The 22,716-nt window shown below is 47.9% G+C and overlaps 14 protein-coding genes across 14 annotated transcripts; 8 read left to right on the top strand and 6 right to left on the bottom strand.

The window, feature by feature from the left end:
• Positions 1-598: 598 nt before the first annotated feature.
• Positions 599-1,033, top strand: OT_ostta02g01500 (unnamed product; the record flags this gene model as incomplete). Its single annotated transcript, XM_003074889.1, has 1 exon — positions 599-1,033. One exon carries the CDS (start codon positions 599-601, stop codon positions 1,031-1,033), a length of 435 nt encoding a protein of 144 aa, XP_003074937.1.
• Positions 1,034-1,597: 564 nt separating this feature from the next.
• Positions 1,598-2,505, bottom strand: OT_ostta02g01490 (Small GTPase superfamily, Rab type; the record flags this gene model as incomplete). Its single annotated transcript, XM_003074886.1, has 6 exons — positions 1,598-1,708; positions 1,764-1,858; positions 1,912-2,061; positions 2,112-2,238; positions 2,294-2,435; positions 2,486-2,505. The coding sequence occupies 6 exons, from the start codon at positions 2,503-2,505 to the stop codon at positions 1,598-1,600; spliced, it is 645 nt and encodes a 214-aa protein (XP_003074934.1).
• Positions 2,506-3,098: 593 nt separating this feature from the next.
• OT_ostta02g01480 (Histone-fold) lies at positions 3,099-3,524 on the top strand (the record flags this gene model as incomplete). The annotated part of the gene is made up of 3 exons (XM_003074884.1): positions 3,099-3,271; positions 3,319-3,448; positions 3,501-3,524. 3 exons carry the CDS (start codon positions 3,099-3,101, stop codon positions 3,522-3,524), a joined length of 327 nt encoding a protein of 108 aa, XP_003074932.1.
• A 48-nt stretch (positions 3,525-3,572) lies between these two features.
• Positions 3,573-4,597, bottom strand: OT_ostta02g01460 (Proteasome A-type subunit; the record flags this gene model as incomplete). Its single annotated transcript, XM_003074883.1, has 7 exons — positions 3,573-3,722; positions 3,773-3,846; positions 3,898-4,033; positions 4,083-4,316; positions 4,364-4,410; positions 4,459-4,504; positions 4,574-4,597. The coding sequence occupies 7 exons, from the start codon at positions 4,595-4,597 to the stop codon at positions 3,573-3,575; spliced, it is 711 nt and encodes a 236-aa protein (XP_003074931.1).
• Positions 4,598-6,241: 1,644 nt separating this feature from the next.
• OT_ostta02g01440 (Protein kinase-like domain) lies at positions 6,242-8,473 on the top strand (the record flags this gene model as incomplete). The annotated part of the gene is made up of 7 exons (XM_022985026.1): positions 6,242-6,392; positions 6,440-6,621; positions 6,674-6,780; positions 6,841-6,871; positions 6,923-7,003; positions 7,057-7,434; positions 7,487-8,473. The coding sequence occupies 7 exons, from the start codon at positions 6,242-6,244 to the stop codon at positions 8,471-8,473; spliced, it is 1,917 nt and encodes a 638-aa protein (XP_022840719.1).
• A 367-nt stretch (positions 8,474-8,840) lies between these two features.
• Positions 8,841-9,600, top strand: OT_ostta02g01430 (RNA cap guanine-N2 methyltransferase; the record flags this gene model as incomplete). The annotated part of the gene is made up of 3 exons (XM_022985025.1): positions 8,841-9,128; positions 9,176-9,469; positions 9,520-9,600. 3 exons carry the CDS (start codon positions 8,841-8,843, stop codon positions 9,598-9,600), a joined length of 663 nt encoding a protein of 220 aa, XP_022840718.1.
• A 23-nt stretch (positions 9,601-9,623) lies between these two features.
• OT_ostta02g01420 (Frataxin/CyaY) lies at positions 9,624-10,136 on the bottom strand (the record flags this gene model as incomplete). The annotated part of the gene is made up of 1 exon (XM_022985024.1): positions 9,624-10,136. The coding sequence occupies one exon, from the start codon at positions 10,134-10,136 to the stop codon at positions 9,624-9,626; it is 513 nt and encodes a 170-aa protein (XP_022840717.1).
• Positions 10,137-10,603: 467 nt separating this feature from the next.
• OT_ostta02g01410 (Mog1/PsbP, alpha/beta/alpha sandwich) lies at positions 10,604-12,115 on the top strand (the record flags this gene model as incomplete). The annotated part of the gene is made up of 12 exons (XM_022985023.1): positions 10,604-10,864; positions 10,910-11,002; positions 11,050-11,061; positions 11,116-11,148; positions 11,199-11,248; positions 11,301-11,352; positions 11,400-11,453; positions 11,503-11,663; positions 11,710-11,779; positions 11,844-11,909; positions 11,960-12,019; positions 12,068-12,115. 12 exons carry the CDS (start codon positions 10,604-10,606, stop codon positions 12,113-12,115), a joined length of 960 nt encoding a protein of 319 aa, XP_022840716.1.
• Positions 12,116-12,218: 103 nt separating this feature from the next.
• On the bottom strand, positions 12,219-12,524 carry OT_ostta02g01400 (AP complex, mu/sigma subunit; the record flags this gene model as incomplete). Its single annotated transcript, XM_003074873.2, has 1 exon — positions 12,219-12,524. The coding sequence occupies one exon, from the start codon at positions 12,522-12,524 to the stop codon at positions 12,219-12,221; it is 306 nt and encodes a 101-aa protein (XP_003074921.2).
• A 1,814-nt stretch (positions 12,525-14,338) lies between these two features.
• On the top strand, positions 14,339-15,612 carry OT_ostta02g01390 (Translation initiation factor 2, alpha subunit,C-terminal; the record flags this gene model as incomplete). Its single annotated transcript, XM_022985022.1, has 7 exons — positions 14,339-14,341; positions 14,391-14,453; positions 14,511-14,633; positions 14,682-14,752; positions 14,809-14,929; positions 14,980-15,393; positions 15,451-15,612. The coding sequence occupies 7 exons, from the start codon at positions 14,339-14,341 to the stop codon at positions 15,610-15,612; spliced, it is 957 nt and encodes a 318-aa protein (XP_022840715.1).
• Positions 15,613-16,110: 498 nt separating this feature from the next.
• OT_ostta02g01370 (Armadillo-type fold) lies at positions 16,111-17,955 on the top strand (the record flags this gene model as incomplete). The annotated part of the gene is made up of 9 exons (XM_022985021.1): positions 16,111-16,131; positions 16,183-16,603; positions 16,669-16,829; positions 16,883-17,060; positions 17,112-17,170; positions 17,217-17,285; positions 17,338-17,479; positions 17,530-17,726; positions 17,776-17,955. 9 exons carry the CDS (start codon positions 16,111-16,113, stop codon positions 17,953-17,955), a joined length of 1,428 nt encoding a protein of 475 aa, XP_022840714.1.
• A 1-nt stretch (position 17,956) lies between these two features.
• OT_ostta02g01360 (P-loop containing nucleoside triphosphate hydrolase) lies at positions 17,957-19,219 on the bottom strand (the record flags this gene model as incomplete). The annotated part of the gene is made up of 1 exon (XM_003074867.1): positions 17,957-19,219. The coding sequence occupies one exon, from the start codon at positions 19,217-19,219 to the stop codon at positions 17,957-17,959; it is 1,263 nt and encodes a 420-aa protein (XP_003074915.1).
• A 417-nt stretch (positions 19,220-19,636) lies between these two features.
• On the top strand, positions 19,637-20,381 carry OT_ostta02g01350 (Casein kinase II, regulatory subunit; the record flags this gene model as incomplete). Its single annotated transcript, XM_022985020.1, has 3 exons — positions 19,637-20,119; positions 20,169-20,318; positions 20,367-20,381. 3 exons carry the CDS (start codon positions 19,637-19,639, stop codon positions 20,379-20,381), a joined length of 648 nt encoding a protein of 215 aa, XP_022840713.1.
• A 117-nt stretch (positions 20,382-20,498) lies between these two features.
• Positions 20,499-21,339, bottom strand: OT_ostta02g01330 (Translation elongation/initiation factor/Ribosomal, beta-barrel; the record flags this gene model as incomplete). Its single annotated transcript, XM_022985019.1, has 7 exons — positions 20,499-20,619; positions 20,677-20,740; positions 20,790-20,841; positions 20,892-20,933; positions 20,982-21,026; positions 21,080-21,141; positions 21,192-21,339. The coding sequence occupies 7 exons, from the start codon at positions 21,337-21,339 to the stop codon at positions 20,499-20,501; spliced, it is 534 nt and encodes a 177-aa protein (XP_022840712.1).
• Positions 21,340-22,716: the final 1,377 nt, after the last annotated feature.

Genomic DNA, 22,716 nt, shown 5'->3' with positions numbered 1-22,716 from the left:
ACGGTCGTTCAGTGAATGCTTTAGTCGGGGGGAATGTAACACTTTGGGGAAATGTAAGGCTGAAAAAGAGACTGCTAAAACTCTAAAATTTGGGCAGATTTTGGCGAAATTTTTCGAATTTTAGAGTCCAGCCGAGCCGACTTTAAAATTCAATTAGGCCGGGGTGGAGATAGACGATCATAACGAAATTTCGTCGAGATTTTCGAAAAACACGAAATTTTGCCACGGGGGGGATAAAATTTCGTCCAAAATTTCGCCTCAAATTTCACTTTTGCCGCTTTAGCTAGGCCAAATTGGGCAAATTTGGCCTCGCGCGAACGAAATTTTGCCTCGGGGCAAACTTTGAATGCAAGAGAGTAGGGAGGTCGATCGATGACAAGAAAAACATTCAGAAGCGACTCTTGTGGTGTTCAGTTACGTGGCGCCAGACTCCCCGTATCTCGATCCCGCTGTGTACAGGACGCTGAAGGAACGGGCGAGACCGGAGTTCGCGCTAAGACACGAAGACAGGTGCACTTCGGCTGCGAACACTGCCAGTCGGTTACAGCAGCGCACAGCGGCGGCGACAGCACGTCGCAAGTCGGTACATCCGATAACCATGGCGCCGGATAAGTCACCTACACGTGCTATGAGAGAAGAGGCGCTCGAGCGACAGGTCATCGAGGAATTGCGTCGTACCAACGATGTGCTCGAAATGATGATGCGCTTGTTCACCCAAAGTGAACTTCAACTTCCAGTGCGAACGGGTTCTGAGGCGCCTTCCTCTGCGCCGGCTCATGACGGCGAAACAATTGACCCCATTGGAGCCGAACATATGATTGACGCCGAGAACATCGGCGTTGCCTTCGCACACGGCGGTTATGAAGTTGGCGTTGGAGGAAATCAGAGCACTGACGCTGATGCGAGCGTCCCACCGGTGACAGCTGCCGAGATCACGCCGCTCGGTACCACTGACCCGAACGCTCTGTGTGAGGCGAGCGCAGCGTCGCCGGTTCGCAAACGTGCTCGAGAGAGACGTCCGTACTGCAGGTGAATTTGCCGACTCGCCGATCTACACGAGAACGTCACACTCCGCTACGCTTACAACGCCTGTCATGATGCCCTCTTCAACATGCACACTCGCGTTTTACCGTTACCAGCGGCGACCTCGACGTTCACAGTTTTGTTTTCTGTATTACATATTGTCATCATTATGATTCGGTCATCGTACACACTACTTACAGTTGCGCTATTTCATTGAGGACTTCGTGTTCCTTATCATTTCGCAGCGCTTCGAAATGATATTTGAAATGCGTCAGTGTAACATTTTTCAAGAAAGTAAAAAGTTGAACTTTGACGAAGCATAGCGGACGAACGCGCGCACGAAATAGTTAGAACGTCGGGATTCTGTCAGAGGACGTTTCGATCTTTTGAACGCGACATTCGTATCTGCAAACGATGCAGTAGACGCGCGTCGACGAGCCGACGAAATTAAGTGACACATGTTTTCAACCACTATTGCCGGATCAACGGTACCGTTACTTGTATGAAGAAGAGATTTAGATATTGCTGCTAAAATAAGTGAGTCTTTCGGGCGACTTTGAAATGATGAGCACAATCATTGTGTGCTGCAACACTTAGACTTTGGCCGAAAACCATCCTCTGCAGCAGAAATGAGTATACTTCTATTCTGTTTGTTTGAAGTTTCTTCTGCGTTTACTGCTTGATTCTAGTCGACGTACTATCATGATCCAATGGCAAGAAGAACAGGAAAATGTACATACCTTCGAAACAACATTGTACACATTCGATAGAGCGTTGATAAATGCCGTTTCGACGTTCGTAGCATCAAGAGCAGATGTTTCTATGAATATAAGATCTGCGTGTGTATAGTCTAAGCTTCGTTCGAAATAAAATACATATAAACTCCACCTTCTGTATCCGCAAATTGTTGCGCCTTCACGGCCTGTATGACCCTCAACTGTGCAAGATCGCACTTATTACCGACCAACATTATGACTATATTTGCGTCGGCGTGATCTCGCAACTCACTCAACCACTTCTCAACGTTACCGAATGTGTCTGCAACAATACTGAATAGAAGTCTGAGGTTTGCCGACGCATATGCGCACCTTTATTCGTAACATCATATACAAGTAAAGCTCCGACTGCACCCCTGTAGTATGCACTGGTTATTGCACGATAGCGCTCTTGTCCTGCAGTATCCCATATTTGTGCTTTGATTATTTTATTTTGTATCTAAAGGCCGAATCTTTCAAGCTAGTAATGCGATTCTCATGAATATTCTTCGTACCTCGATAGTTCTAGTTGCGAATTCGACTCCGATTGTAGACTTGGACTCGAGACAAAACTCATTCCTTGTGAATCTTGAGAGTAAGTTGGACTTTCCCACGCCGGAATCGCCAACTAGAACAACTTTGAAAAGGTAATCATAACTGCATGTGTAAAGATCACACGTGAATTGAAATAGCCCTGTTCTACTCACTCATCGGCTTCAGCGGACATCGCTACTGTTCAGTTAAACTAGTCGGTCGGTTAGTTTCGGCAAGTTTTCGACGTTCACGGTTTTAAACGAGTATTGGAAAGTCTTCTTGACTGCGCGAAGTCGCACAGTCTTAAATGCAGACGCCTTCGACTGACAGACCCTCGGTTCGGAGAGGGAGAGTGTGAACGTTTGGTCACGTCGGTCGCGCTGAGTTATCACGGCTGTATTTCCTCGGTAGGGGTGCACGGCCTGGTTCACGCTGGTACCACACAAAATTGATCGATAGGCGGCTGTCCTTGTCAAAATGCTCAGTCCCGGGGGTCGACCTTGACCCCTATTCCGGTACCTCCCAAGCGTATTCGACCAGCCCGCGGCTTAAAAATGCTTAAAAATGCCTGGGTTAGGGTTAGTAGTAATCTCTTTTTCAGCCTTAAGCTCTGTACCAGCCCCCATACACGCCTAGTCGCGTACGCAGACGACCCGCGGAGTCTCGCACCGTCGGCGACAACGTGACCGAGCAGAACGATCGTTAACCTTCGCACGGGGTGCGTTCATCTCTATCTGTTCAAGTTGTGTTGCTCCTTGACACGGTCACAGCTTCCTTCAAGAGCTCATGGCCCAGTCACACGGTGACTTGGATACTCGCGAGCAGGATCGATTCCTCCCCGTAGCGAATATCAGTAGGATTATGAAAAAAGCGCTGCCGGCGAACGCCAAAGTTGCCAAAGACTCAAAGGAAACGGTCCAGGAGTGCGTTTCTGAGTTCATCAGTTTTGTTACTAGCGAGTACGTTCACTTTCCTGTCAGTGGTTCCCAAACTGATACACAACCAGGGCGAGTGATAAATGCCAACGTGAGAAGCGAAAAACTATTAACGGCGATGATCTACTGTGGGCGATGAGCACCCTTGGGTTCGAAGACTACATCCAGCCACTAAAATTATACCTACATGGATACAGACGCGTACGTTTGACAAAAGCGTAGTATTTTTTGTACTAATAAACCGTATTTCAAGGTGATGAATGAGGATGCGAAATGAAGTGCCGTTTCGATAGCCACTCAAGAACATATAAAGCATATGATCTACCTAGAGTTGGTCTAAGTAAACTTGTACTTCTTCAGGGCTTTTCGAAACATATAGATTTGATTCCACTGTGGCCAACTCGCATGCCTCCGAGGTCAACTCTTCGGAGTCCACGTTTGATTCGCTCAGTGCTCGCAGAGCGATATGTATTACCTGTATTCCGCGTTATGAGAGTAGTATCGTCATGTGAGGTGACAAAGTACCTTGTTGACAGTGGCTACTTTAAGCTCATCCAGGTGTTTCTCCAAGTGAGTTCTTGCTGACTGAGATCTCGCTCCTGATAATACACTTTAGAAAATTGTCCAACAAACATCTCTTTTGTACTGACCAATAGCCGTGCACCACATTTGGCAGACGTCTCCACTCGGACATGTTTGCAAGATCTGGCACCCGGTATCTTCACTCGAGCCGACTATAACGAGGCCAACGCCGCATGGGCGCCCGGCAGATTCGCGTGTTGAAATCTAGAACAGAGGTGAAACTTGAACAATGATAGCACTCCGCATAAATCACCTGCAATGATTTCGAAACTAACGAAGCGAGCTTGCTTGGGCTTGCAACGCGCCCAAAGACAAACTCCTCGCGGACACTCTCCTCGCGCAGCAACTTCACTAATGTTGCACTATCAGTTGAAAGTCCGGATACAGCAACTCCAACTCGCTCATTCACGCCAAACAATTTTCCTTGCATTGACGACAACTTTGACTGTTTACGTTTCAAAGCAGCTAACACAACACAGTTTTGATTCTGTTGTCGTTCAGTTTCAGAAGTACTGACAAACTGCGAAAACTTACCCCACACGCTACGACAGTACTGCCTTGTTTAACGGCTTCCATCGCATCTATTTTCAGTTAAGAAAATCATATATCGAGCCACGTGAAGCACGCACATTCCACCTGGTGCAAACGCCCTTGAGGACTCCAGGTCAACATGTCCTGCACGAGAAAGTAAACAAATTTGATCACAAACTGTCTTCAGGTACCGATTGCAAGCGTCGAACGTACCTGATCGTATTGATTGCGAAACATCTTGTCGCAGCAGTAGAGCACCGGATCTTGTCTAGTCACGAACTCGCAGCGCGAGCTTTCCTCTGGTAGCAGACTTAGCACTCTCGACTAGTGTAGAAGAACTCAAGTCTAGGCCTGCTGCACCTGGTACACGCTGGTCCGTACCAGCGTACCAGTGTACCAGACATTTTGTATGGACAAACAGTCTTGTACCAGACGATTTTGGTACGGCTGAGGCTGAAAGGGAGATTGCTAAAATTCTCTAATTTTGGGGCCATTTTTTAGCTTGCTTGAAAAAGTGAAAGGGAGATTGCTAAAATAAGAACAGAAGACTATCGGCGCTCGACGATGGACGCGCGCGAGAAACGGCGCTCGCTCGCTTGATGGAAGCCGCGGACCCTGCGCCGGGAAGTCTCATTTACCCTACGCTTTTAAAGAGACCCCATTTGCCCTACGAAGAGTCTCATTTTCCCTACGACATCGTAGGGTAAATGAGACTTTCCGCGGCGGAAGAGTCTCATTTACACTACGCGTGTTGCGTCGACGACGGCAAGGTGAAGAGCGCATCGTCGACGCTCGCACAGCGACGGAGAGCACTCGAACCATGATGACGCGAACATCATCCACGCGATCGGACGGTGTCGCCGACGATTTCGCCGCGGAGTCGTCGGAACAGTCGAGTCCCCTCGCTGATCTCACGAATGCCATCTCTCAAACGACTCGCGTTATTGGTACGCGAACGTGAAGGATCCATTACACGTGTACTATGATGAACTTGAATTGGACACATCTATTTGGTGCTTAAGCGGCTAGTTGTCCTATCACATTCTGAACTTCCATATGTGCTTCTACTTAGCGCGCCGCTTTGTCAATATGACATTCATGACACGTTCTCCTGTGACGCGAAAAACGTGAGTAACTCGCTATGGTCTTCGCCGACGCCAACCGGATGTACACCTTTTTAGGCTCACATTCCAGACAACCCCGTTTTACCCGCTTTTACCCCACTTATTCCTTGAGTCATAACTCGTCAATCGACTTCCGTGATCGGGCAGGAGGCAGAGCTGCGCGCAGAAACTACTATGCCGTCGTCGTGCTGGTGCACTGATCGATGCGAAACTTTGTTGAATGGTGCATGGCATTGTTTTACGCCTACAGACCTAATTTCAGAGCAATGCGCTACGCCGTGTCGACACGGCGTGCGTTTTTATGAACAGTCTCATTTACACTAAGATAAACGTAGGTCTCTTTAAAAACGTAGGGAAAATGAGACTCACCCTTTGACGCCGCCGCCCCTGAATCGCGTGTTTGTAGCACCTTAAAAACACCCGCGTGTGCGGGCGCCCACCACTAATCTCTTGCGCAAGACGCCCCAAAACAGCTGCAATTTGCACCTGCAATTTTGCTCTTGCATCTTGCAGGTAAAATTTCCCCCACCCCTATCGCAGCTCGCGTTCTGGAGGAAGTACGCTGCCTAGTTCACCGTCAACACATATCCTACCCGTTCGACGTAGTTGCTCGAATACGAACGACGGTTCGATTACAGCAACGAGCCGTCGCCTGACTGATACAGTGTGTTTTCAGTTTCAGGCCCAGACAGTGGGGACGTTGGCTGAACGGCTCCTGCCAGCCACTACATAAATCTCGAGTTTGATACCGTAGTGTATGTCTTCACTTCTGCCAGCCCCCTTTCATTCGATCCCGAGAATTCACTACGAACCGACTGTATTGCGAATGCCTGGAGACTGCTTCAACAAACGGATGCCTCGGATTCTTCGTCTATCAACTTTCACAATATTGAAGATTTTTGCACCAGGTAGAGTTTTCATCATGTTATGTTTGAGCTATCTCATCGTCACCAAGTGCCTTTCAAAATCCTTTTGTGTAACGAGTTACTGCAGCTGGCGTACTCGTCGCTATGGAAGTCACGCTCAGTAAATGGCCTGAAATCCCAGAAAACAGACAGCAAACTGCTACCACTCTTCAGAAGTTCGATTTGCACATCATCTTCGTGCGAAATGTTGCAACTTCAGCTTAAGACGGAGGTGTGTCGAAGTCTACAAATCCAGCCAGTTGAACTCAGCGCGGAGCTAACAGGGACTAGTTATGTTTACTCGAATTTTCTTCCCAGGGACGTTTCGAGCGATGAAATTTTACCGCTTTACAATCAAGCTCAGCTGCGGTTATGCGAAGGCGATGATATGGTACTGTTGGTTTTTCACCTCCTTCCACCCAAACCCAAGTTCACTCTTGTACAACCTTAGGGACAGTTGGTATACCAAGAGTGAAATGGAAGCTGCTGTGCGATGGTCCAACCCTTTACTTTCTCTTCTGATGGAATCCTAGCAATTATGGAGTTCTGTTCACCGCTGGGGGGCGGAGCTCACGAAAAGAGCGGTGCTAGATCTATCAGGTTTTTATGCAAAGGTGGGCAGTGATATCCTCTGTCAAATTACGCTTCACAAACACAATTTGTGCAGGTGGCGCAAGTTTTTGCGACGAAAGCAGACTTGCTTCCAAGAGAGTACACTCAAGCTCTCAGCTGCATTTTAGATAAATGTGTGCCGATGTCTATTTTTGAAGTCGAGAGAATAATAGAACTGGGTCTGAAGGCTCCGCTAAACCATATATTTAGATATTTTGAAGCACGGCCTGTTGGCGCAGCGACAATCGGACAAGTACACGAGGCTATCACTTTTGACGGGCAACGTGTCGCTGTAAAAGTGCAAAATGTTCGTAACAAAAAGCTGATGAAGTTTGATTTACGCAACATGCTCTTTGTTTCCAAGATGATGGACAAGTTGAATATCTTCCTACCTTTTGATCACACAAGTATTCTATTAGAATATTCCTCTCAGGTACGACGGGGATTGACGATATATGAAATATTATATTGATTTGTGGAGATAGGTACCTCTTGAGTTTGACTTCGACAGGGAACAACGCATGATGGGCGTCCTAGGAGAGTCTATTTGTAAAAACAGTAAGGTCATGGTTCCGAAGCCAATTGATGGGTTCTGTTCGTCACATGTTATTTCAATGACTTTTATGGAGGGACATTCACTTTCAGAGATAATATCGTCAGGTACTTGGACAAACTCCGCGAAGATTTTCATGCAACTGCAGAAAAGTTTGGCCCAACTTTTGGCCAGTTTTGGTTTCCAGATTCTCGAGTTGGGTATGTTTCATAGTGATCCTCACCCAGGCAATATACTGTATAATTTCGAGCAAATCGGTTTGATCGATTTTGGCCAAGTAAAAATATTGCCTGACAAGACGCGCGCCCTGTTCGCGCACTTGGTTCTATGTATGAATGAGGAATCAGACCATCTTTATGAAATATTGAAAGAGCTGCAGATAGAGTTCACAACATCGGATAAAAACTTGATAAGAACGATCGCATTCATATTATTCGATACCCGAATGGACATTCCAGAGGCGAAATTATCGCCACTCGACAGTGAATTTCCACCAGAGCTACGTGGTGTGCGCATCAGTTCCATTCATACAGATGTATTCATGCTAATTCGTGTCATTGCGATTTTTCGTGGCATCTTTGCCGCGTTGAATATCGATTTGCACGCTAGGAAAATTTGGGCTGAAAGTGCACGGCGTGCGGTGTGCAGTTCGACATATAGGTATACTTTCACTCGGACGGCACCAGCACTGACTAGTGGCGGAACTTTTGAGCGACTAAAGATCTTAAGTGGTTGGCTGGCCGATCGTAAGTTGCCCAGTGAACGAGAACATATTTTGTCGTTCGCTCAGGCCAAGTTGTTTTCACTCGACGACCTCAAAAGAGCTGTCAAGCGAGAAGACAAGAAAGCTTTGATGATTGCTTTTGTACACTTTTCTCGCGAAGATCGGCTTCGCTGTATAGAATATCTGTCCGAATGACGCAAATAATAGTCAAAACGTCCGACCTCTCGATACTAACTCAACACGCCTACACTAGAATTCACGAAGATCCATACAATGTGTCTTTGAATTTCTCCTCATTTGCTGTCACTCACGCTCACGAAAGCGGCGATCGGCGACCAACGATAGTGTAAACTACACTGTGTAACTGCAGGCTGACTTGCGTAACTGGTAGTGGTACTTCATTCCGTACCGTTGGAAGAAGCGCGGTGTTGCTAAGAGTGCACCACCAGGGGAAGTCTTGCAGACGTTTATGTCCGCAGAACTAGTCTCGTCGGGGATTCGAACTAATCCTTGACCTGACTGTTTCGGAGGTACAACTTTGCAAGTGACGGTTAATAAAGAGATGCCCGTGACACCACCAGCGAAATACTGGCGGCAACGCTACGATCTGTTCGAAGAATGGGAGAACGGAATTTTCGCCGACTTCGAAGCTTGGTATTCGACCACACCCGTTCTAGTAGCCCGTCACCAAGCGGTTGAGTGTATCCGAAAACGTAAGTGGCAGAACGCAAAGCCCAAAAGGGTGGTGGTATTAGACGCGTTCTGTGGTGTTGGTGGCAACACGATCGCGTTCGCCAAAGCTGGTTTCTTCGTGATAGCGTGCGACATAGATAGCGAAAAAATAAAAATGGTATGCTTGACCGACTCTATTCCTGTTGTTGCTAATCCATGCTCTAGGCAAAATGCAATTCGACAGTGGCCAAGGTGGACCACAGAATTGAGTTTATTTGCTGCGACTACCTAGAAATGTCGAGTAGTGCGCGAATTGACTACATTTTCCTATCTCCGCCGTGGGGAGGGCCTTCGTATACGACCATGCCACGATACACTCTATCAAAAGTGGAAATATGTGGAGTCTTCGGTACCGAGCTTATATCAAGGTCACTACTAACGACAAAAGATGTTATCTGCTTTCTTCCGCAAACTTCCGACTTAGATGATATATCAGAACGCTGTAAATCGATATTCAAGGTGCGGGCAAAGACTATAAAGAGGAACATTGACTCTCACCACATCAGTAGACAGAACTTCATTATGTGTCGACTGCTCAGCGTATCAAGGCAGTCACGCTTTATTTTGCGCAACAGACGCTCATAAGGTAACGACAACGATTTCAGGGTGTAGGTTACAAGATGTTCAGCTCAGTTTTGCATATGGACTCAAAGTCATGCTTGAAACGGTACTGTAAGCTATGACCGTCCCTCATGTTTAACCATCTTTGAGACACGTAGTCGTATCTCAGTGGGCCAGAAACTGGAGAGGCCAACCATATTTGCTTGTTAGGCGTTTGCTTATTTAGCACAAAAGTCCCACTCTTTCCGCACTCAACCATCAATACACCATTTTCAAGGGAGACATCAACTTCAAGATCAGTACTTTCTACTAACGCCTCAACGCAATCAAGAATATGCTGCAAGGTACAGTCGGCTGCGTCATGAAAAGCATGGTCTGTCAGGGCCGGCGCAGTCGCAGTTTTCCAGCTTGTGGAGCGTTTCTTGAACAAGACGTGTCGAAGTTCCACAGTTTGTGTTGTATACTCGTGTAATAGGAGAGGAGCACGATGGCTTTGGCACGCAAAACGCAAGCAACGCCGGAGCTGTGATAAGCGGACAACCTTTGTCCTCACAGTAACGAACATGCTGGCTCTGCGCGGGCCTTCAAACTTCAAACTTTAAAGCTACCTATTAACAGCTCGTTAACGCCTCCGTCAGCATCCTTAGGGCACGTGTCAGGTTATACGTGCACAGCACGATGGGCGCGCGAAAGTGGCGACGCCGGTTAAATTCACCAAATTTCCGAACGGAAAAGGTGTATTGGCCGTACTTTTTGTACTCCAAAAAGCGCTGCGCCGCAAAGCTTTCCTTGGATTTGGACGACGCAAACGATCCGGTGGCGCGCACTTTGGACTACGAAGGTCTGCAAGTCTCACTCCCTTCTTCTCTCCCAGGACCAATTTATGTTGCAAAAGTTGCGACCCCGTCGATTTACCCTGAGTTGTAACTCAAGAAAAAAAACGCGAAAAAAAGACCCCTCCACGAATTCACTAGTCACGAATCGTGCCATCACTTTCCGAATGATGGGGTAATCGCCGGGCTAAAACGAAGCATGTGTGAAGTTTTCCATACAATGGAGGAAAGTGAAATTGGACTTCACATACAGAGCTCTGGGACACCTGAAAGCTCGACGACGCACATACGCGAAGATCACGCCCGTCGACGCACTATTCGCACGCGGTGGATACATCCCCACCAACTCGTCGATCCCGACGATATGGTCATGTCAACGGCTCACATACTGCATCACGGTCGAGACGGCTCGCAGCAGTGTGCTCGGAAGTCCAAAGTGACCGGGCGCCGCCCAGTTTCGGTACGCTGCCCCTTGAATCAAGACACGTTGCTCACACCATTTCAGAACATGTCCGCCGTGAGCAGACGCGATTTGAACTGTATCACTCTGACAGGTCTTCTCACGACACTCACGACACTTCCTGTCAACGCCTTCGAGGTATGACTTACACGTCTTTCCGCTGCCCCCACTGAAAGGCGACTCAGGATGGAAAGCAGGTAATATGCAAGTAAAACTCGACATATTTGACAGTAACTCATGAAAACACGTAGGTCGGCGCATATTTACCCCCTTCTGAAGACGTGGTAAGCCAAGAAGCATCACATTGCAAGTTACTTTGACACCCTGTCTCCAGTCAGGATATTTCATGTTTGAGGCTGGAAAAACTCGCACGCCAGCTTTAAGGTTGTCAAATTTTCACTGGCGTTTAATTTTTCTTACGGCGACGTTTTCATAGGGCGGGAGCGATAGAACCTTACAAAATATCGTTGCCCAGAAACTGGGAGGAGGTATGTGCACTCTTCAAGTGGTGAAGATTGCCGTAAATATGCAATAGATTCCTGTGAGTAATGCGAAAAGTGGCAACTACTGTCAGCCTAGATGTGATGAGGTTAGTTTTAAACTTGTATGATAACGAAGACGGATCTCATCGGCGATAGGCGACCACTGAGGTGCAGTTCGCAAGCTCGAACGCAGGAACGCTTCAAGTCATAATCATTCCAACAAACAAGTTACTCATCACCGAAAAATCGCCAACAATCGAAAAAGTTGGTTCACTGGCCAGCGTTTTGAACGCTGTTTCACCAGCTATTACGGGCAGGTGCGTTCGACGTTTCCTTCAGACTATTTTCAAACGTTTTGCACAGTGTTGCGGTTGAACAAGAAGAAATTATTTCTTCGCAGCAATACACCATCGAAGGTCGTGGATACTATCAGGTGACGTAAAGCAATCCAGTGAAATAATCACTGACCGTTTTCGCCCGTGCTTTCTCCGAATTAGTATGAGCTTGAGACTCCTTTTGCTGCGTACGGTTTACACAACACTGCATGTGTCACCACCAGTCAGGTACGCGTCCGTGTACACAAGAACCCCTATCCTTGAACTCAGTACCCCAGAACTACGTGGTCATTGCATCTGTAGCAGCTGATGAGAAACAGTGGGCTACATCAGCCAAGGTTCCTTCGTTTACGCTCACTTCTATCTCTCACTGACCCGTCCTGCAGGAAGTACGAAAGGTTGTTGATTCTTTTCGAGTGCTCAGTGCCAATTAGAATCCGTCTTCCGTCCTCTAGCGAAGTTGTTGAATTACAAAAGCCAACGCAAAAGTTGCAAACACGCTTTTCTGCGCGCTTCAAAAGTAGAATACTACTACATTTATCGGAGTAAATTTCGAGACAGTTGCTCACGGGCCGAAGCTAGAGCCTGTGAAATCGTTTGCTCTGTCAACGAATGCTCTATACAATCTTCTGACATCGCTACACGGCTCGAAATCGTGTTTGGATCTGTTTCCAATATGAGACCCCCGTCGATGAGCTCGTCTATCACGAGCAACACTAGATCAAGGTTTTCTAGTGCAGACTGCTTATCCACTAGTCCTCGTAACAAATTATGCAGTGAATCATAGAGCGTTTCGAGTATTGACACAATTATCAGCTCATTCTCCGATTGGCTCGCAATCATGTAGAATCGTAAGTCATGGCTAGATTTGTGGACTGCTATGTGGTTGTCGAGAACAAGTAGCTCTACGTCACCGTTGCAGCTCAAGTGGGTGGACCGTTTACACAAGTTCCGCTCGAACTGAAATTGAGCATCTCGTGGTAATCTGCTGAAAAACTCAATCACGCTAAAAACTTAACTCGCCAGCGCTACCTGAAAGAATCGTAATACTTGACAGCAACCCTCTTGCCGTCTTCGTCCAAGATCACGATGCCCTGCACACTCGGAATACTCATTGCTCGGGTCACTTGAATCTCAGTAAAAGTGATTGCAGCGACAGTGGTCGCGTCCGCGCGGTGAGTCCACTGCAGCGTGCAAGCTACAAGGTTGCGAGACGATCGCTGACGCGTACAGCCGCCCGACGATGCGACTTTCGTGTTTTAAACACCGGCCCGTGCAGGCAAGGTCCATAATTGAGAATTTCAAACTTTCAATTTAGCGAAATTTGTTAGGATTATTGCAGGCTAAATACAGTTATTGTCACCATGCCCGAAGAGTGTAACTCGAGGGTCGGTGACCCTCCCGCGGTATATGGATTTTGACACGGCGCACACGACGAGTCGTGAATCGACCTCTTTTGGGGGCTCTAAAATCCCGGCGAGGGGGTACGCGAGAGAAACGCGAGTCACGACGTTACGACCCGTCGAAGACCCCTCGTTGGCGCGACGAGTCGCGATGCGTTTGGGACCTGATTTTCTGGACCCGCGCGCGACGACGGCGCGAGCGCGATTCGTCACCTCCGTACCAGCTGGTACGAGCTGGTACGGAGGTGACGAATCGACGAGAATCGCGCGAGAACCGACGCACTTCGCGCGCTACGTCTATCTATCGATTCAATCTTCTATGTTTACTACGTGTCTCTTTCTCTTGACGCTCTAATACCTTGCGGGCTGCCTTCTGTGCAAAAGTTACATTTGCCTTGTCCCGAGCGGGACGTGAGTCATCACCCTGTACCTGCATGTTTTCATCGAGGTTACCTACACACGTCATTTCCGTTCGATTCAAAACCTTTGCGTGTGGGGACATGACCCGCTCGTCTGTGTCTTTGACGTACTGGTCCACATGCTCGTCACCTGACGAGAGGATTTCGTCGTCTCTGATTCCATCATCAACACCATTGCTGTCAGCACCTACCACGGCACCGACGGCTACTCCACTTTCTTCTACCTCGCACGTCTCTGATGTCGACTGTGTGCTTCGTCATCGCTCCTCGGCGCGGCGCCCGCTTCGTCGACGGGCGTCATCGAGCGTCGACAGCTGGCGTTTGCTAATACATCATCTATTCAAATTTCAAACACGTCGCGCCTAAACCCGCGCTGCTAAATCCCGGTCGCACCCTCGCGTTCGCGCGCGCCTCGCTCGTCTCGTGTGTCGCGCTCTTGGTCGTTTTCACGCGCCAGAGCCTCGCTGACGAGTCATAAATCTCGATTTCCCACCACGACGGGCTCAAAAGTGACCTGTACCAGGAATTTCCTGGTACGTACCAAAATCGTCTGGTACAACACTGTTTGCTCATACAAAATACCTGGTACACCGGTACGCTGGTACGGTACCAGCGTGTACCAGGTGCAGCAGGCCTAACGCGCGCGGGAATCGGCCTCTTCACGGTTATTAAAAGCTGCGGGCGCGTAAACAAGGACGCATCGTACTACAGAGCGACGTGATCCCGCGCACAAGGAAAGTTCAGACATAACAGCTGCGTGGTTTCTTGGACACCTTTCGTACTTTTTCAAGGCGAATTCCCTGCAAGTTGCGCCGGGCGTTGAGCATATATCCTCATGGTAAGCACTTCTCATTTTGCGTCCTCGTTTATTTTCACGCGAACTAAAGGCGCCGGAGTGCAGAATGTATTCTGAAAGGTTTCCAGACATCGACCAGGTCGTGATGGTGCAGGTACAGAACCCAGCCCAGGTCAGTCACAGTCAACCCAGGTTAATCTCGCAAACATAGGTCAAGAGCATAGCCGAAATGGGCGCATATGTTCAATTACTGGAGTATGACAACATCGAGGGCATGATATTACTGTCAGAGCTCACCAGGAGGCGCATTCGATCGGTATCAAAACTCATCAAGGTACGCATCCACTTGCCAACTTTGGAACCGGATCAAATATTTGTCTAGGTCGGTCGTATCGAACCAGTTATGGTACTGCGCGTTGATGACGAGAAGGGCTACATCGATCTCTCAAAGAGGTACTGTTAATGTGGAACTTCGTATCCTTGTCGATCTAACTGTTGCTGTGCGGCAGACGGGTTTCGCCAGAAGACATTGAAGCGTGCGAAATCAAATACAATAAGAGCAAGGTAGTCCATTCTATTATCAGACATGTTTCCGAGACGACCGGTACTCTACCCGAACAATTGTATAAGGTGACATTTTAACCTCGAGAACGTGTATACACACACTGATCTTGTCAAAGTCATTTGGTTGGCCGTTTTACAGCAAGTATGGACATGCCTTTGATGCTTTCAAGATGTTTGTTACAGATCCGAGCTTACTGCACAAAGAGTTCGCTGAGCGAAGGATTTCTGCCACGACCGAACAAGACGAAGAAGCACTGAGTGAAGCTGTTGCATTTGCACTAACAAAGGACATCCAACGGCGCATGACACCACAGCCACTCAAAATACGTGCGGACGTTGAACTGACCTGTTTCGAATACAATGGGGTTTTAAGCATTAAAAGTGCTATGCGCTACGCCGAAAATATTTCAACAGAGGACTGTAAAGTGAAGATGTCTCTGGTAGCATCACCACTTTATGTGCTGTCAACTCAGTCTTCTGAACGAGAGTCGGGAATTTCGTTGGTCGACAATGCGATCGAAGTTTTGAGGGTGAGCTCAAATCTCATTCTGTGTTTGTCGTTTCATTATTAACTGCATGAAATATAGGAACACATCACCTCGAAGGGTGGAAAGTTGGTCGTGAAAGAAGGCGCAAGAGTGGTCAGCGAAAGAGATGACAAGCTTCTATCTGAACAAATGACAAATTCTCATAAGACTGAAAGTGAGAGCGGAAGCGATGATGACACCATGGGGAACATAGCTTTGTAATCCGTGCTCTGTCCGTTTGATTTCGGAGTTATAGCACTGTGCACAGTGTTCAAGTGTTCACATGAATACAATCGATTTCGTGAAAAACGGCATATGTCCATCCATCGAAGCTTTAGCTTAGAGCTGGTGACCTCTCATAAGTTTAATTCAAAATTGAAAGGAGATTCACGCTATGAGTCCTCCGGGACGTTCTCGACGGCGACGCGCGCTCGAGCGAGAGCACCGCTCGAAAACGACGCGCGCGCTGCGTCCGGGGCGTTCGCGTCGTGACGCTATGTGTTGTGTACGGGCCCGAGCGTCGTACTCAGCGCACGCTGCATCCCATCGAGCTCCATCGAGCGGCTTTCGTAAACTGACACGCGATGGGGAACCTGGAGGGGACTCAATCCGCGGCACAAAAATGCTCACCGTAGACGCGCGGTCGCGAAGTACAAAATTTGCGGATACATTTCGTAGGGTGAATCACATTGAGCACGGCGGCAGCGACTACTGTTGGAAATGCGCCGACGACTAACTCAGGTCGAAAGTTGTGGCCAACTCTGGGTTTCAAATTTTAACAGCTTAGAGCAGGAGATTTACGACGAGACTGTCGCCAACTATACCGAAAACTTTGATATGGATGCGTTAGAAGCTCGCGAATCAGCTTTGGAAGAGTTAAAACTCCAAGACTTCGACGTTTCGATGGTCTCGCAACCAAGCTGCTTCTCTAGGAATACAGTAGCACGCGAGCAGGCTCAACTCGTTTTATCCTCACTTCGAGCCATCTTAGAGATGGAAGAGAAACACACGGAAGAAAGCATGAAGGAAGGCGTGTTGAGCAGGCAACAAATTTTGGCGCTCATACTTGCAGCCCGTTCTTCTGCCACAGATCACGATGACGCTTTTCTACGTGTTATTGGACAAAGTGGAGCAAATAAACTTTTGCTGCAAATTTCCTGCAAGATAACTGAAGCAGCTCACCAGCGCGACTGGGCTTTTGAATGTTTGGAAGGTAAGTCGACCAAAAAAAATATCATTCTACATCTAAACTTGGCAACTTGTCCTTTGAAACAACAGCTTTGATGGTTGTTCCTGAGAACAGTCAACTTGTGCTCGAGTGCCAAGAATTTTCAGGAGTTTTGAGAACCCTTTCGACATCCGAATCTTCGTCCTCTTTCAACAACTTTGTAGCGAGTGCCATGAAGCACCAAGATGACAACAAGACTGTCCTCTTGCAAGTCCGTGTTCCCTGTATTTTCCTAATGAAAAGAAGTCTAAACTTCATTGTTAGGAATATGTGCTTGACATGCTTTCGAGGACGTTAACTAGTGATGATGAGTTGATGGTTCAGTCAGCATCTAGAGTACTCATTTCAATATTGCTGGATGGAGTTCACACCGTGGCGTCAAGAAAACACACACGTGCTCTCATTTTATTTGAACATGGCATAGTTCGGCACGTGTGTGCAGGTATAGTACAGTCACAAATTTATGATGCATTAACTAACTAAGTCGTCTTAGGCATATATCGGTGTTCGCAGCTTAATCAGTATACAACACTTTTACACCTCCTTGAGCTGGTAACGAATACTGAAGATGTGAAAGTACCTGGAACTTACTTCTCAGTTAACCGAACTTTTGGTGAACGAACGTGCATGCAGGAGTGTCGAAGTCGATATCATGCGCGTCTTACTGGTCAGGGCTGTGTTTACTTTCTCGGTTTCCTTGGTTCTTATAGCGCACGCAGGATCTGTCAACATCTGAGGACAGTGCCCTGCTACTTCATCAGATCTGCAAGTGCGTACGCCGTCTAGTGATGTGTGATTCGTGCAAGATTTCTCTGTTAAATTTGAGGATCATTGACGTTTTTGTTCCACTGCTCGACCACGGTGTGCCTGAAAATCCTCTCGAGTTGACTTTTCTCTAAGTTGTTCACTAGATACCCCTTGGCTTGAAGAAATAGTTGGCACCATAGCCGCTTTGACTCTTCGGAACCAGTCTGCCGCGTGCACTTTGTACGAGACGGATGGAATCAATAAAGTATTAAAGATCATGCAACACGATAGGAGAGGAAAGGTCCTACGTCAATGCTGTGTACTTATCAGAAACGTTGCAAACAGAAATGAAACTATCAAGGTGAGCCCTGGTATCTCGTTGCACGGTTATCTCACAATTAAGAACGTAGGAATATCTCAACTCGGTCAATGCAGGTCGTATACTTCGTTCATTGAAAGATGATCACCCTCGCTTTTGCGTTGATGTAGGCAGCGCTGCACTGAGAGATTTAGGTATCAGTGATTATAACGACGGATGGACACCGAGAACTCCCATTTTAGGGGCGAGTGGAGTTATCTTAGACCTCTAAGCTACACATTGAATTTGAACACCATCACGTCTCCCTCTTGAACGACGTAGTCTTTTCCCTCCAACTGTAACAGCCCATTTTCTTTTGCACCAGTGAACCCACCACTGCTCACGAAATCGTCGTAGTGGACTGTTTCAGCTTTGATAAAACCTTTTTCAAAGTCCGTATGTATGACTCCTGCAGCTTGAGGTGCAGTGAATCCACGGCGAATAGTCCAAGCACGCGTTTCTTTTTCACCTGTTGTGAAATAGGTGAGCAGTTCTAGCTGGCGATAAGCTGTTTCGATGAGCTCGCTTGTTCCATCGCTGTTTGTACCGATGCACAATAAATAGTCAACACGGTCTTCTTCGGTCAGATCTTTTAGTTCAGCCGCAACTTGCGCAGAAACACAGGTGATCCCTGCACCACTCTCCACTGCGAAGTCGGCAAGAGCTTTAAAATGCACGTTATCAGCACCATTGGTGGCTAGATCGCCTTCTGGCACGTTCGCCGCGTAAATGCAGGGTTTTGCTGTCAGCAGGCGTAGCTCCGTGATTATGTATCGATCGTCGTCGTTGAGTTCCATCTGTCTCACTTGTTTTCCTTGCTCAAGTTGACTCAAGATATCAGCAAGAACTTTAAGTTCAGACTCTGCTGTTTGCCCAGTAACGGACACTTTTCCTTTTGCCTTTTGGATCTTTTCCATTCTTTTCTGAATTTGTCCCATGTCGGCCAAGGCGAGCTCGGTGTTAATGATTGCTGCGTCTCTTCTTGGATCGACGATGCCATTCACGTGAACGATGTTATCATCATTGAAACACCTCACTACATGAACAATAGCGTCGCACTCACGGATATTTGCCAGAAATTTGTTCCCCAGACCTTCACCCTCGGATGCTCCTTTGACAAGCCCGGCGATATCGACAATTTCTACGGTGGCAGGAACGATGTTTGAGGATCGAGATATTGCCGCGAGGGTCTCCAAACGCTTGTCCGACACTGGAACGATTCCAAAGTTGGGCTCGATAGTACAAAAAGGGAAATTTGCGGCTTGCGCGCGACTATTCTCCACGAGTGCATTAAATAACGTGCTCTTCCCGACGTTGGGAAGTCCGACTATGCCGGTTTTTAGCGACGCTCGGCACGTCGAAGTAGAGTGCGCGGTACGGTGACTACCAAAGTGACCGCTCCTAGTGGGAGTTGATTTCGGTCGGAAGTAAGCAAACAAACTCTGCTCGCCCTTCAGGGCGTATGAAATTCCTCGATTCAACACTTGTGGTTGCATAGTTCCGCAAACTGACGTCCTCCGTGAAGGCAACGTCGCACGCGGGGGACCCTGCAGCCCGGGATAAGCTTCTTTTCACGAATTTTCCCAAGGTAGAAACGCCCGGTTGTGGATGTGATGTAATGGCATGATGGTGCTAAAAGATACAATGTATGTTCTCATCGGCGGTTCATGACTCGTGAGTCGCGGTGGGGGGCTCTCTGAACCCGTGAGATAAATCTTTCCACACTCCATCATCTCACGCACGCGAGTAAGCCCGACTGAGAGCTCTGACAGGAGACGCAAGCTGAAAGGCATCTACAGAATATTACACGCCGATATTGTTGAGCTGCTGGGCGTAGCATTTCGAATATCGTGCGCTAAGTACGCTAAGTGCGCTAAGTACGTCAAGCTTTAAAGGAGCTGGAGTTCGTGCTCATGCGTAAGGCGTTGCAGCAGCAGGATGAGACGGAATCTTCTTCCGAAGACTCCTACAATGATTCTGTTGGTGGCACAGAACAATCATGGATATCTTGGTTCTGCACTTTGAAGGGTAACGAGATGTTTTGCGAAGTGGACGAGGACTACATTCAAGACGACTTCAACTTGAGTGGACTGAGCTCCTCTGTCCCGTATTATGACTACGCCCTAGATATGATCCTTGACGTGGAGCGAGAGCGTCAAGAGCTGAATGAGCAGCAACGAGAACTAGTCGAGTCTGCGGCAGAGTTACTGTATGGTCTTATTCATGCGCGATATATTCTCACACAAAGAGGGATGACCGCGATGTTAGAAAAGTATAAACGAAACCACTTCGGGAGGTGTCCTCGTTTTCTCTGTGCGAACACGCCATGCCTACCAGTGGGTACATCTGATATATTCCGAACGGCCACTGTTAAGATATTCTGCCCGAAGTGCAAGGTAAATATGAACGTGGCCCTCCATCCTTGAACTAAAGTCTTTCGCATAGGACGTTTACTTCCCACGAAGCAAATACCAAGGAAACACAGACGGAGCATATTTTGGAACTACTTTTCCTCATTTATTTTTGATGACCTTCAGCCACTTGCAGATTACGAAGCAAGTTACTGCGTACGAGCCCAGAATCTTTGGATTCAAGGTAGTGTGCTCTTTTCCTGTGAGCAACATCAACTAATTGATCGTACAGATACATGAACACTGAACTTCTTGCGTGATTTCAAAAGTATAATAGATACAAAAGTTGTATTAAATGGTTCGGTCGAGTTGTTTTCCAACCTCTCTACTATCTCCCGGCAGAATATTCTTGACTAGTACAGTCTCAGAAACGTGATCTACCGCCTCGGCCTCTTGCAGCGCCCCGTGCTGTACCTCGACCTCCTCGACCTCCTCTCATCCCGGGGGCTCTCCCTGCTCGGCCTCTACCGCTCGCTCTGCCACCACTACCAGACAAATAGGTTAAAACCGCTTTCATCAGAAGAATGGAAGAACGGATGTACCTCACTGGGTTGATGAAACGCTCAACTGGTAGGAGCTTGTCTGGACTGATGTAGAACTTTGCACCTGGGTGGCAGTGAGAATAGAGACGTACACAAGCATCGATCACTTTCACCTTTCTCATACGACTCTGCGTTAACTCCTTCAATGAGTTTCACAGTAAACATCTGATCGATGTGTCAACACAGGCTGTGTACTCGACTAAAAATCTTGTCACCTTGTCATTTACTGGACCAAATATTTCTTCGACCTTCCCAACCTTTCATAGGTTCAAGAAAGGGCGAAATTAGTCAGAGCGTGGTCTTACCTGGGTCTTGTTTTCAAGGTAAACTGCTCCGTTGAAATACGGTACCTGTACGGTGACATTCGTCGACATGCTTCATTCGTGCAGTTTTTGTTACTTACCTTCTTGTTCGTCGATAGACACACAATCTCACCTTCACAAGCGTGTAAGAAAGTACCGATCTCTAGAGGCCAAAGTTAATACGGCTGGGAAAATGGATGATATTCCAAGAACCTTCAAGTGAGCTCGGCGGGCCTTCATCACGAAATTGTCCACTGCGGCCGCGACCGCGCCCCCGGCCGTCGAAACGTAAGCCGCTTCGACCTCCCGTGCTCGTGCGCCCTGCTGAACCGCGAGCTCCCCGGTACGATGGAGGACGCATCGCACTTCAGCAACGTGATACACAAGTCCGATCAGGGGTAGTGTATGCGTGAGCGACAGCCACCGCTTTCCGAACGCCGTTTCTCACGTTACGTGTCTCGCGAACCGTTGGGGCAGCGGAGGCGAGGAGGGTTGTTCTTCCGAAGGTGACGAGGTGTATGTACAATGAAAAAAACGAGAATTATCATTCCACAGTGGAATTTCCACTCAGCAATTCTCAAGGTAAGTTGTACTATTGTACGAGTGTTTTCGAAAAAACTGTGAAAATGTCGCGTGGAAATTTCGGGGGTGGCTAAATCTCGTGCTGAAGTAACTTTTTATCATTCATGCATACAATATTTAATATATATTAAAGTCTATCCGAATAATATAAAATATATTTTAATACAATTGCATATTACTAACCTCCGTGTCAAAAGTGATGATACTGAGCTTTGTTATACGCGTTATCGCATCATATCGAGGCATGCTGTACATCGCTGGAAAGCTGTTGAAATTTCCCGTACGTCGATGCAAGTTCCCCGGTGTGGATTTGCGTAAAATCGCCGATGAGTGATGATTTCCATTTTGTGTCAATTCCAAAATGATAGGAAAACGCAAAAAAAGTTGCAAAAGTTCGAGAGCGATTTAGCTAAATTTTTACCCCTCCTAGGGTTTTCTCCTTTTTTCTACGTGTGTACGCCCATCGACGAAACAATTCGAAACGCGCGTGCTCCCCGCGCCAGCGCGCGCGCGGACGACACAAATCGACCCGGGGCGCGACGGAGAGCTCGCGTGCCAAGTTTCACATGTTTTGGCCGCTTGGTCTGCTAAACCCAGGCACCGAGCGCTCAGGGGGCGAGGAAGAGCGCACGCCATCAAGTTTGAATCGCGCGCCTCGACGGACGAAGTTGCAGGTTCACGGCGACGCGCGCACGCGACCGGTGAGCGAGAGGCTGCGGAAGCGTGAGAAAACACCCTCGCGCACAGTCCTCGGTCCTCTGTTGAGCCCGTTCAAGGCTCCAAGCGGCGTGCGAGAGCGCGGTGGGCGGGAACTGAGCGACACGGAGAGGGTTGCTTTTGCCAAGTGTGTGCACTTTGCCGTGCGTTACGGACAAGCCTCGGTATCAGATGTATGCAAGGAATGGGGTATAAGCAAGCCTCATGGATACAGGATCCTACGTCGGTGGCGAGCGGAGGGAAACGTTGATTCTCGACCGAGAAGTGGGCGCCCGCGTGCATTGACGGAGGATGACATGAAGACGCTCGAGAATCTGTCAGAAGAGCTCCAAGGTTACTTCACGTGGGAATCGCTCGCGAAGCGGTTCACGGAGAGAACAGGTAAGCGCGTGGCGTATAAAACAGTGTATAATTTTTGTAAAGCAGCTGGCTGGCGCCA

This window comes from Ostreococcus tauri (assembly GCF_000214015.3).
Source record: "Ostreococcus tauri WGS project CAID00000000 data, contig chromosome 02, whole genome shotgun sequence".
In the NCBI taxonomy this organism is placed as follows: domain Eukaryota; kingdom Viridiplantae; phylum Chlorophyta; class Mamiellophyceae; order Mamiellales; family Bathycoccaceae; genus Ostreococcus; species Ostreococcus tauri.
Note: the sequence above shows the minus strand (reverse complement) of the source record. Positions and strands in the feature narration are given on the sequence as shown.